The sequence below is a fragment of the Nicotiana tomentosiformis genome, chromosome 2 (genome assembly GCF_000390325.3).
Source record: "Nicotiana tomentosiformis chromosome 2, ASM39032v3, whole genome shotgun sequence".
In the NCBI taxonomy this organism is placed as follows: Eukaryota; Viridiplantae; Streptophyta; class Magnoliopsida; order Solanales; family Solanaceae; genus Nicotiana; species Nicotiana tomentosiformis.
The window spans coordinates 74,402,074-74,415,910 of record NC_090813.1 but is presented as its reverse complement, the minus strand read 5'-3'; the positions used below and the strand labels follow the sequence as shown (position 1 = coordinate 74,415,910).

Genomic DNA, 13,837 nt, shown 5'->3' with positions numbered 1-13,837 from the left:
AAGCGGTTGGTTATATTGAGATTATAAATAATGAGAAGATTTAATATCTTTATATTACTACAACTTTAGCAGGGTAATATGTATATAAAAATTACCCGCTTTATTGCCTGAATTGTACTACATAAATAAAGTATGGTGAAATTACATGACACAGTAAACTGGATGTTCATTAATATATAATACCCATGTCATAGTAAACTAGGAATTTAATTAATAATTGCACATGTTATAATGTAAACTTGAAATTTACTGATACAGACAATTTTATCAAGCATGGCCTATTGAGCAATCTTGATTTAAGCATGATATGTAAAATACATGAGAATTCACATGAGTAAATGCTGAATAAGATTATTCATGAATTCTTATGTGTTGCTTGTTCTCGCGATTATTATACCAACTAAAATTGAGATTGAATCCCTTGAATTCTGAAATTTATCAAAGGTGAATATGGGTTCATTTACCTGCCATGTAAACCTTATAAAGATGCATCTATGAGATGGTTACATGTGCGTTTTTTATCAACCCGCAACTTGAATGCCAGGTTTCTTGCTCAACAATTTAATTTAGAGCATAATTTTCAGATTTTCTATTCAAGAAAGTTCATTTTGATAAGTTGGTTTACATCACAATTGGTTTAGCAAAACGATTTATTGACTGCCTCAACTTAATAACTAATTTATTGCTTATGAGAACAAAGTTATCTATATCAGTTTGATAGACGTTGTACTCAAAAGTATGTTACAGTCTCCCCTCACAAGTGGTTCAGGGTTAGGAACCAAATAATTTCATCTTATTATTATTGATGTGCGGTGTATATTTTGATTAAAACCATAACGCACAAAGGTAGGTTTCCAAATGTAACGACCCGGTCGGTCTTTTCAAGTATTACAATCCCGTCTCCCCATTTACTGCTCAAATTATGATTTTCAGTTGTTTTATGATTTACCGGGTTAATTGGTTCGGGTCCGATAAGGTTTTGTAATGATTTGGAACACTTAATTCCAAGGTTTAGAATTTAAGTTGAAAAGGTTGACCGGATGTGAATTTATGTGTAACGACCCCAGAGACTCTTTAATAAGGAAATTAAGATTTTATGGTGCCAAATGGCGAGCTTGCGAGTCGCGGCTCAGACTTTTTGGGTTGAACAATGCACTGAGCAGTAAAAGAAAAATTTTCAGCAGAAGATGGCATTTCTACGGCCCACTATGAGGTCGCAGAATCACTCTGCGGACCGCATAATGGCCGCAGAGTAAAGCAGATGCGAGGCAAGATTTTGAGGAAATTTGCAGTGCATTATGCGACCGCAGACCTATTTTGCTGTGCATTATGCACCGCATAACAGGTATGTGGGACGCATAATCACTGCAGATCTGTCCAGGCGACCCTCGTTTTAGAGCTTCAATTATGCGGTCAGTTTGCGGACCGCATACGTGTTATGCGATCGCAAATCTGCGTCGGGGCTTCAATTCTTTCTAATTTTTGACCCGACCCAACTTCGATTTATAGCCCTTGAAGCTCATTTTGGAGTAAAAATCTTACATTTTTAGAGAGAAGGGAGAGTGTTCTAGAGAGAGTAAGAAGCTTAAGTACTTTGTTCATCAAGATTTTATTCAAGCTTTGAAATCTAACAAGAAAATATCACAAGATCTTCACCCAAGAGGTAAGGTTTTAACCCCTAGTCTTCAATTTCGGATTTGGAGTAAAAGATGGGAGATTAAGAGTATGATTCTTGGGTGTAAGAGTATCATGTATACATACATACACATACCAATAAGGTTGTGGAAAGATTGTTGAGTTCAAATGGGTAAAGATTGGGTTGAAAATGGCAGAATGTTTCATAAACTTTAATTGAAGATTTGAGGGTCGAGTTGATGTCAGAATTTGGTGAAATTTATATGATTGGACTCGTGGTTGGATGAGCATTCATATTTTGTAACTTTTATCGGGTTCTGAGACATGGACCCCACGAGTGATTTTTGAGTGCAAATTTCGAATTTTGTTGGAAATTTTTTATTTTCATATGGAATTAATTTTCTATAATTCGTATTGACTGAATCGAATTAATTATGGATAGATACGAGGATTTTGGAGACCAATTTGCGAGGCAATGGCATAGCAGAGTAAGGAATTATACGGTTTGAGGTAAGTAACACTTCTAAACTTGGTTCTGAAGGTATGAATTCCTGAATTACATGTTGTATGAATTGTTTGGAGATGACGTACACGCTAGGTGACGGGCGTGTGAACGTGCATCATAGGAATTATGACTTAATTGATTACGTGGATTTGTATAATTAAATAAATATCATTATCCGCATATCCTCCACGCGTTAGAGAAATTGAGCTGAGACTCATATTAAAGATCATGATTTGGCATGCACCTATATATTTTGGGACCCACATGGGTCGTATTGTTGTTGAACTATTTGTTTAAATTTATAATTTTGTACTCAGTTACATCTATCACTTGCATATCATATCTCAGTCTCTGTTGTCATTCATTGATACTTCATATCATCATGTCGGATTGATTTTTCATGTTATTGAGAGCCCGAGAGACTGGAGATTTTGAGTGGTAGTTATGTTTATTTATTTATGCTTGAATTTGGCTTTTATAGCGATTGGGCTGAAGGAGTTCCTCCGGAGTCTGCACCCCCACAGTGAGCGTAATTGATATATATATCTGAGATAGACCTTCCCTGGGCATGGATCTTGCCATAGATATATATATATTGAAGGATGGATCTTCCCCGGGCATGGATCTTGCCCGAAGCATTTATATTGAAGGATGGATTTTTCGTGGACATGGATCTTTCCCGAAGTATTTATATTAAAGGATGGATTTTCTCTAGATATGGATCTTGTCCGAATCATTGATATTTTGGGATGGATCTTCCCTGGGCTGGATTGGCCTTATACAGTACTGAGTGACTGATTGTTAGTTGATGGATATACATATATATTTTAGGATGGATCTTCCCTGGGCTGGATTGGCCATATACAGTACTGAGTGATTGAGTATTTTAGATTATGTGTACACGGAGTTTTCATTAAGGTGCATCACATACAGTATGTATATTGTCATGTAGATACAGAGATGTCATATTCCTCCTATTGATCAGAATTGATTTGTTTTATTTGTACTGAAAGCAACTGTTGAACTTGAAAGCATGCCTACATTCCTGTACCATTATTTATGTATTGGACTGTACCTGCGGAGCTCGTCACTACTTTCAGCCCAGAGGTTAGTTTTGTTACTTATTGAGTTGGTTATACTCCCACTACACTCTGCACCTCGTGTGCAGATCCAGGTGCTTTCGGATACAACAGCTGCTAGATTTTGGAGTTATTTATGTTGGAGATTATCAAGGTAGCTGCTTGACGTCCGCAGACTTGATTCCTTTCCTATTTAGTTATTGTATTGTTCTATATTTTAGACATCGATTTTTTTATCAGTCAGACTTTGTATTTATTTAGAAGCTCATGTACTCAGTGACACCGAATTTTGGGAGTGTTTTATATTTATGTTTGTAAGATTTTCTTCCGCTGAATTTAATAATTATGTTTTCAAATTTAAAAGATATGGTGGTTTATTGAGATTGTCGGCTTTCCTAGTATTGAGATAGGCGTCATCACGATATGTGAGATTTTGGGTCGTGACACCAAAGTTGAGAAAGCAAGTTAGTTTTTCTAACACGAGGGGGAGAGATGATAAACATGGGAGAAAAAGTTACGTGGAATGAATTATCATTTATACATCTAGATCCTCGAATAAGATAATATGAACTTCAAGTTCATAAAAAGATAATTCATCTGCAATATATTGCAAAGCATGCCAGACGCATTTGCTGACCCAAAGAAAGTACCTATATTCTCACTGCAAATGCTCCTATTAGAATAAGTCCTATACGAACAAAATTTATGGTACGCTTAAAACGTATAGATAAATCGGTTTCAAATAAAATTATTAATAAAGAAGATGAGCAAATGATCAAAACATAATAAGGAGGCAAGTGATCTATAACATCACATGACATAACACTTTATAAAATCTCAGGAGAGTTTTATGTACCTGAAAATATAAATGAAGAGATTTCTATATTGTCTTTATGAAAAAAGAGAGGTTGGAACCGATATAAAATATTCGTCGACGACATTTATGATAGCGTTAAGTATAGATGATTATCTTAAGTCTCTCGCCTACAAACACAAATATTGACCAAATGAATGAGACACAATTCAAATATAATTGGTTTCATACAAAAGACATGTGATTTTGGCATTTAGCTACCAACAAAGAACCAAGATGAATCACAAGCAGAGGGGTGCACTTCGTTTGTCTTTTGTTAATCAACTGTATTTTTTATAGTAGTAATAATAATTTAAAACAAGTGTAATTAGAAAATAGATTTATTGACTGAAAAAATAGAATATTTTAAGATGGTGTTTAGTTAAGTTAAAAATTACCAATGTATCATTGGAAATTTAGCAAAATACGATGCAGTAGTAAGAATTTTCTATGTTTTGACACCCCATTCACCCTTTTCTAAAATCAACTTTCTAAGAAGAGTCTCGATTTATCACACTGTGAAGACAACTGTTGTTAGGTCAGAAAAATGAGACGTAGCTTTTCTCTTATTTGCACCATAAATAGGTTTGCTTTGTTTTTATTTTTGTTAACTCGGTTTTGTGTTTGTTTTTGGTTTTTGAGAAGAATTATGAGTTTGGATTTAGTTCTAGCTTCCTTTTGAACATTGATTTTGTTTGTGTTTCGAAAAAAGAATATATCATATTAAAACAGTACAAAAGACTTCCACCAGAGCATGCATTTAAAATATCAGTTGAAAAAAAAGAGAGGAAAATTCAAGACTATAATAATTTTTTTTCTTAATTGAAGAAGCCAAAAAACTTTCCCTGTTAAAAAAGAAGATATGGACCATATTATTGAATATCTTTGAAGTTGAAAAGGGAGAAAAAAGTTGCCTAAAAGCCTTTAATTTTATCACTCGATTTATACCAACAGGTATTCCCTTCTTGTCATTTATTGATCATCATGATGCATAAATTTTTTAAGATATAGCATTCTTTTTTTCCAGTAGAAAGCACTTTATCTTTTGTCCTTCCCTTTTCTGTTTTCAACGTTCAATCATGATATGATGAGCTATAATTAATTACTTGACGGAAAATAATGTCAGTATATATTAGCTTCTTACGACAATATTTCGCATTATATAATTTTCCCGCATTAACCCCAAATTTTAGTACTCTGATAAATTTAAAATTTTATCATACATAGTATTTCAAATTTAATCTTATATTTGGAAAAATAGTATTTAAAAAATATTATTTTTTAGTTAATTATTCATCTAAGCTTTGCTGAAGATAATATTGCGAGTGTTCATGATTCGTTTTGGATCGGTTTTTCCCTAAAAAGAAATCAAACCAACTAAGTCAGTTATTCAAATATTAGAACCAAACCAATTAAGTCAATTTTTTATCGATTTGGTTTATATTGGTTTGTGTCGGTTTTTCGAATTTTTCGGTTATTTATCGTTTTTTCTTAAATATGAGACATACACTATCAAACACATATTCTGTCGACTATATTTTCAACGTAACACTATCAAACTAATTGCTTTGAGAAATCTATCATTTTTCAAGATATATTGATGATAATTGAATCAAATAGTGATGAATAATTTAAGAACTCAATTAAATTTTTTTTAATCATGAAATAAATTCTTGTACTTAGCAAAAGAAAACTATCAATCAAACTAGAATGTAAAAGAAAAAGAACTAGATTATTATAATAGTAAAGAACTAGACTAAAAGTGCAAACGATTAACATGTACAAAAAATTATAGAAACATTTTTTGGTCAAAGGAAAATTTTATATATATATATATATATATATATAGAAGCTACATTGCAGATATTGGTTAACTCGGGGTACTGCAATTCCCCTAAAACAGTCATGTTTTGTTCAATTGTAACAATATTATATGCCAAAATTTTTCTAACTACTTCAGTTCCTAGGATGTCTGTCCAAAATATATTTTTTGCGAACATCGGAGGAACCGCTACCATGGTGGTTCTTCCAAAAAAAAATTATAATTTGCTACCTCCTTTGCCAGTGCATCAGCAACTCTATTTTGCTCCCCGTAATTGTGTCTCACCACCATCCTGTCCATTCTTTGGATCAATAACCTGCATTCACAAATCATAGGATCATAAGATATATTGCCTGTGAGTAGCATTTTTATTGCCTCATCTAAATCTATAGCTATTTTTAGAGGAACCCATCCATTTTGTTCAGCAATTTGGAGGCCCTTTAGCTATGCTTTTAATTCTGCCATAGTGTTGGTGGTGCGTGGTATGTTCTCCATATACCCCATAATCCAATCCCCATTATAAGTCCAAAATACCCTACCAATTCCCCCAATGCCTGAGTTGCCCTTGGCTGCCCCATCCGTGTTGAGTTTATAGTGCCCCTCATCGGGGGCTCCCATTTAACTCTGATATGGAAGGGCTTTCTTGTCATACCTTTTTGCGCCGAAGTATAGTACTCAGTTGATTTGTCAATGGTGTTGTTAGCCGAGATGTTATCTTTTTTATTATTGAAAAGATTATGGTTTCTAGCTAGCCAGATGTGCCAGAAGTAGAAGGCAAGGATGTTTTCCTAGGGGATAACATTGTTAAAGGACAACTTCTTTAGCTTATTCCAAGTGATTGACCAAAGCCGTGCTGAGAAGATTGGATTCAATTGTTGGCTTTCAGTAGTTCCCTTGGATATTAGTTCATGTTAGAATTGGATTGCATTGGGGCATTCAAAGAAGATGTGGTCACTAGTTTCAGGCATGGTTGAGCAAAAATAACATTCAGGGTTGCAATTAACCCCAATTTTATGCAGGAAAGCTCTAATGGGTAGCCTCTCCTGTGCAAGCAGCCAGATGAAGTTGTTTATTTTGTTAGGGACTTTTAACCTCTAAATCCAATTGAAGTTACTTTCTTCCTCCTCAATAGAGTCTTATTATTGCTGCTACGTAAGGTATAGGCTGATTTGGTGGTAAAAGACCCATTTGAAGTCAGTCCCCAGATTAACCTATCTTCCTTGGCAGAGTTAGTAGGGTTGAATGTTGATTTGATTAAGTTAGTAATATTCTTAGGGATGCATGTCTATGGAGATGGATGAGGTATCCTAGTTTCCTGAACTGTAGATAGTGTCCACTTTGGCAGCCATGCCATTTGGAGTTAGTGGACCCTCAATCATGTCCCTAATGGCTGGGTGATTTTGGATCCAGGCATCTTTGATGAAGTTCACCCTGTTCCCTTTGTGGACAACCCATCTACTGGCCTTCTTGCATGTATCCCAGCCTTTGAGAATACATTGCCAGATTGGTGATTTGGGCTTCTTGGGGGTATGGTTCCAGTTACAGTGCTTAGAAATAAGGACTCTAGCTCATAAATTGGAAGTGTTCTGGTAAATCCTCCAGGCCAGCCCAGCATGCGAGGCTTATTTTTGTACTCTGCTTTCTGCAAACCCAGCCCACCATGTGACTTCTGCTTAGTGACTTTGTCCCAGCTAACCAGGTGCATTTTTCTTCTTATTTGGAGTGTAACACCCCAAATTTTTACTAATATTTGTATTCTCGATTGAGCATCTTTATAATGAGGAGATATTTTACTTCACACCTCCTAAATGTGAAATTGATAATATATAAAAAATTCTTACTTTAGATTGTGTTAATATTGACAAAGAAGTTTTATGGTATTGCTATGTGTAACACTTAATATTATTTTGATGAATTATTATTAAATATATTATATAATTAAGGTTTTGGGCTGCAACCCTTTTGTATTTATCTAAAGATATTTAGTAGGTTGGGCAACCACATTTTTCATATTTATCCAAAGTTTAGATATTACTTTGGTTGACTTGCTTTTCCATAACTTCCTCTCATATTTTATTCTTTCAAGACAAAGAAAACCCCTACCCTCTCTCCTTCTTATCACCTGAAAAATTTCGTGAAAACCATCATAAATCTCCACTAAACCAACCATCAAAACTCGTTCTTGGTGAAGCTCAAGTTGCTCCTCTCTTTTATAGTAAGTTACTAAACCCATTTTTACGTTAGACAACTATTAGCGTTTTCTTCATTTCTTTTTGTATAGAGATCCGTTTTAAGTGATCTAAGACTTTCTAGAAAGATATTTCATAGATATATAACTCTTGTTCAGGAATCAAAATCTAGTTTAGCTTGTATTTTCCTGAAAAGAGATCATAAAGTACAGGGCAGGTGCTGCCCAGATTTTCAGTTTTAAAAATACTCCATGTACTACTGTTGGTAATTTTAGCGTAACGTTTTGTAAGAAACTGACATTGGGGTGATTCAAGATGTTCTGAACTGCTAAGACATATATCTACAACTGTAATGAAGACCATACAGTGTAGTTTGTCCTTTTTCATTTTTAAAACTGAGTCACAACACAAGACAATGATACTTTCCAGAATTTTTGTTTCAAATATTTTGGGTAATTTTCACCAATATCATGTTTAGTTTGACATGTTAAATCACCGAACTTATATAGATATTTGATTATATATTTAAGGTATATATACCCTTGTAAAATCTAAGGGAAAGTGTTTGAGAAAGTGAACGGATTTGGTTTGTCTATGGCGTAGACGATTCGAACGTCCTCAAGTTGTGGTTGAACTGTTTTGTGGTAAAACACCAAGGCTTGTGTATAAACTTTGTACTCTTTTTACTTGCTAGAATATTTTGCAATAACCTGATATTTTATTTTTTTTCTTGTCTTCAATTTATATCTGTCACGACCCAAAAATCACACCTGTTGTGATGGCGCCTATCCCGATACTAGGCAAGCAGACAACATCAATAACCCATAATTTCTTTTAAATATTGGAAACATAATAATGAATTTAAGAGTAAATCCCACAAACATAGATATAAACACTCCCAAAATCCGGTGTCACTGAGTACATGAACATCTATACATTACAAGTATGGAAAACGTGATCTATAATAATCTGAGACCAAATACAATAAACAAAAGGATAGGAAAGGAGAGACAAGGTCTGCGAAACATGGCAGCTACCTTTGAATCTCCGAAAAATCGACTATATGAAAGAATCAACACCCACTGTATCCAGGATCACCTGGATCTGCACACGAAGTGCAGGGTGTAGTATGAGTACAACCAACTCAGTAATTAACAATAATAAATAAAGAATTGAAAGTAGTGTCGAGCTTCTCGGCTAAGTCCAAATACAATCCTTTCCAATATAAAAGAGTAAGCATGCTCTCAAATTCAACATTTAAGATTTCATTGAAATTTCATATCAAGTTTGACCGAAACAGAAAAATAATGTTTTTCCGAAATTTCCAAAAATAATGATATATGACAACTGAAATGCAGCAAATAATGAAATCAATGCATCCTCTCAGAGTAACAGTCACTCAGTCCTCCCATTCACTCCAACCTCACAGTAACTCTTTCCTCAAAGTCACTATTTCCTCACAATCACTCATTCCTCACAATCACTCTTTCCTCACAGTCACTCATTCCTCACAATCACTCATCATTCGGCACTCGGCACTCGCACTCAGTAGGTACCTGCGCTCATTTTCTCCCCAGTACAGACTCCGGAGGGGCTCCTTCAGCCCAAACGCTATGTCAAGCCAATCATGGCATAAATCAATAAAACATGCTGCGGCGGTCATAGTACTCCTATTATGACTCCTCCATTTCAGCATATGACTAAGTTCTTTCGTCACTTGGCCGGGACAATGTCAGAACCTAGTGAAATGAATTTTGAGAAGATGAGGAAAATATGTGGAGTTGAATTTGAAGGAACTACTGATCCCACGGTAGCTGAACAATGGCTCGAGCGCATGGAGAGGGTCTTTGAACAACTACAGTGTACTAATGCTGCCAAATTTAAGTATGCTATATTTCTTTTACAAAAAGATGCCTATGATTGGTGGGTAAGTTTGCCAAATGCAAAAGAAAAACCTCCGATGTTGACTTGAGATGACTTTGTGAAAGCATTTAGTGAGAAATATGTCCCCCCTGTCTATTGTGATGCTAAGAAAAAAGAGTTTCTGAATTTAAGATAAGGGAGTATGTCTATTGCAGAGTATCAACAAAAATTTCTTAGGTTTTTTCGCTATGCTGGAGGTATTATTGATGGTGAAAGAGACAAGTGCAGAAGATTTGAAGAAGGTTTGAATGGTTACATTTGAAAGTCTGTGGCAATCTTGCAACTTGAGGATTTTTCCAAGCTAATTTCAGCTGCTCTTACTTGGGAAAGAATTGACAAGAAAGAAGCCAGTAGGAGAGAAAACAGGTTTAGGAAGGGTAATTCAGATTATGGCGGTCCATCCAAGAAGGGAAAGTTTGACTATTTCAAGACTGAAAGTGCACAGAAGCCATCATATCATAAGCAGAATAAGCAAAATTTCTCTACTGCTAGTACTCCAAGTTATGTCCAAGGCAAAACTTATACACCTACTTGTGCACAGTGCGGGAAGAATCACTATGGTGCCTGCAGAATAGCTTCTGGTGCTTATTTTAATTGTGGAAGTCTGGATCATAAAGTGAAGGATTGTCCTAATCCTCTTTCTTATACATATATAGAAGGCTCAGTTCAAAAGCCTGTCACTACTCATTCTCAAGATAATAGCGCTGCAAGACCTAGTAATATGCAAGCAACAGGTTCGGGTGGAACTAATCAGGCTAGTGGGTCGAGATCTACTGCACGAGTCTATGGCTCTATGCTATGAGACAGGAATGACAAGATGGCCCGGACGTGGTTGTTGGTAAATTTCACTTATTTAGCATATCTGTTGTTACATTATTTGATCCTGGATCTTCGCACTCTTATGTTTGCTCATCACTTGCATTTCCTGATACTGTTAAATATATGAGACTTGACTTTGATGTGCTGGTCATGAGTCCATTAGGTCATCAAGCTGTTGTTAATAGGATTTATCGAGGTTGTCCATTTATGATTCAAAATCTGATCTTCCCTGCAGACTTTCTTAAAATGCCCTTCCGAGACTATGATGTTATTGTTGGTATGGATTGGCTCCATAGGTACCATGCATTGGTTGATTGTAGGTTGAAGCAAGTGACTTTTAGAACTCTTGCACATTCACACATAGTAGTTCAAGGAGAAAGATCATTGACATCTAATATTATTCCTACAGTCTTGGCAAGGAAGATGATTTGTCAAGGTTGTGATGCCTATCTTGCTCATATAGTTGATACACGATTGGGGAGTTCAAGTCTTAAGGACATACCAACCGTGTGCGACTTTCCTGATATATTTCCTGATGATCTTCCTGGGTTGCCTCCAGAAAGGGAGATTGAATTTCCTATAGAGCTTGTCCCTGGAATTACTCCTATTTCTATCGCTCCTTTATAGATAGCTCCAGCTGAATTAAAAGAGTTGAAGGCTCAATTGCAAGAAATTCTTGAAAATGGTTTTATCCATCCCAGTATTTCGCCTTGGGGAGCTCCTATTTTATTTGTGAAAAAGAAAGATGGCACTCTTAGGCTTTGCATTAATTACCGACAACTGAACAAGGTAACAATCAAGTACAAATACCCATTGCCTAGAATCGATGACTTGTTTGACCAACTGAAGGGTGCCAACTTGTTCTAAAAAATTGACTTGAGGTCTGTATATTATCAGTTGCACGCGAGGGAGCAAAATGTTCCTAAAACTTCTTTTAGGACCAAGTATAGCCATTATGAATTTTTGGTAATGCCATTTGGTTTGACAAATGCTCCTGCTGCATTTATGGATCTAATGAACCATGTATTCAAGCCTTATATTGATCAATTTGTGGTGGTATTTATTTATGACATTTTAGTCTATTCCAATAATAGAGACGATCATGATAAGTAGCTCCGGATTGTCATGCAAATTCTGAAAGGGAGGCAACTCTATGCAAAGCTTTCCAAATGTGAATTTTGGCTGAGTGAAGTGGTTTTTTTGGGGTATATTGTATCAGATAAAGGTGTGAAGGTTGATCCTAGGAAGATTCAAGCTATTGTTGATTGGAAACCCCCTAAAACTCCAACTGAGATAAGAAGTTTCTTGGGTTTAGCAGGATACTATAGGAGGTTCGTAAAGGGCTTCTCTATTATAGCTTCTCCTTTCCTTGTTGACACAAGCTCCAATGCTTTCTTTGCCAGCTTAAGGAAAGATTATGTGATATACAGTGATGCATCTCACCGTGGCTTGGGTTGTGTTTTGATGCAAGAAGGGAAAGTAATTTCTTATACCTCTCGAAATTTGAAATCGCATGAGTTAAGTTATCCCACTCACTATCTTGAACTTGCTGCCATTGTTTTTGCCTTAAATATTTGGAGGCATTACTTGTACGGGGAGAAGTGTCACATATTTACTAATCACAAGAGTTTCAAGTACTTGGGTACATAAAAAGAGTTAAACTTGAGACAAAGTAAATGGCTTGAACTTATCAAAGATTATGATTGCACGATTAATTATCATCCTGGTAAAGCCAATGTGGTTGCAGATGCGTTGAGTCGTAATTCCCTTGCAAGTTTAACTCTAAGTCCTTTGCCTTTGATTCTTGAATTAAGAGCCATGAATGCTTGTCTTTCATTTAATTCTAATGGTTCTATCATTGCTAATTTGCAAGTCAAGCCAGTTTTACTTGAGCAGGTCCAAGAAGCGCAAAAGTTAGATGAGAAGCTTGTGAAACGGGTTGAAGAAGTCCAAAATAGAAGAGAATCAGATTTTACATTGAAGAAAGATGGTACCTTATTTTATAAAAATAGGTTGTGTGTTCCTAATGATGATGAATTGAGGAAGCATATCTTGATTGAAGCACATAGTTCACCTTATGCAATGCATCCTGGAGGTATTAAAATGTACTGGACCATCAAGGAGCACTACTGGTGGAGTGGCATGAAGAAAGACATTCCAGAGTTCATTTCTAAATGCTTGGTATGTCAACAAATAAAAGCTGAACATCAAGTCCCAACTGGTCTACTGCAACCCTTGTCAATACCTGAGTGGAAATGGGAAAGGATAACGATGGACTTTGTTTCTAGACTTCCACGCACTCAAAGGAATCATGATGCAATTTGGGTCATTGTAAATAGACTAACTAAGAGTGCTCATTTCTTGGCAATCAGAATGGACTACTCACTGGAACATTTGGCAGAATTATACATTAATGAGATTGTGAGGCTGCATGGAATCCCTGTTTCTATTGTGTCTGATAGAGATCCAAGATTTGCATCCAGATTTTGATCTAGCTTGCAAGAAGCTTTGGGTTCTAGGTTGAATTTTAGTACCGCTTTCCATCCACAAACAGACGGCCAGTCTGAGAGGGTAATACAAATCTTGGAGGATATGCTTCGAGCGTGCATTATTGGGTTTGAGGGTAGTTGGGACAAATACTTAGCCCTGATAGAATTTTCTTATAATAATAGCTACCAATCAAGTATAGGCATGCCTCCTTATGAAGCTTTATATGGGAGAAAACGCAGAACGCCTCTTTGTTGGAACGAGGTTGGTGAAAGAAAATTGGTGGGACCTAAGATTGTTTAACAAACTGAAGATAAGGTAAAAATCATCAAGGATCGCTTAAAAATTGTCTCAGACAGACAAAAGTCTTATGCTGATCTTAAGAGGCGTGAAATTGAGTATAACACGGTTGATAAGGTATTTTTAAAGGTTTCTCCATGGAAGAAGATTATGAGATTTGGCCAAAAAGGTAAACTTAGTCCATGATTTATTGGACCTTATGAAGTGCTTGAGAGAGTTGACCTA

General features: G+C 35.8%; 2 protein-coding genes across 2 annotated transcripts; both read left to right on the top strand.

The window, feature by feature from the left end:
• Positions 1–9,812: 9,812 nt before the first annotated feature.
• LOC138905086 (uncharacterized) lies at positions 9,813–10,808 on the top strand. The gene is made up of 3 exons (XM_070193589.1): positions 9,813–10,010; positions 10,162–10,248; positions 10,296–10,808. The coding sequence occupies exons 1-3, from the start codon at positions 9,813–9,815 to the stop codon at positions 10,806–10,808; spliced, it is 798 nt and encodes a 265-aa protein (XP_070049690.1).
• A 140-nt stretch (positions 10,809–10,948) lies between these two features.
• Positions 10,949–11,452, top strand: LOC138905085 (uncharacterized). The gene has a single exon (XM_070193588.1). The coding sequence runs from the start codon at positions 10,949–10,951 to the stop codon at positions 11,450–11,452; it is 504 nt and encodes a 167-aa protein (XP_070049689.1).
• Positions 11,453–13,837: the final 2,385 nt, after the last annotated feature.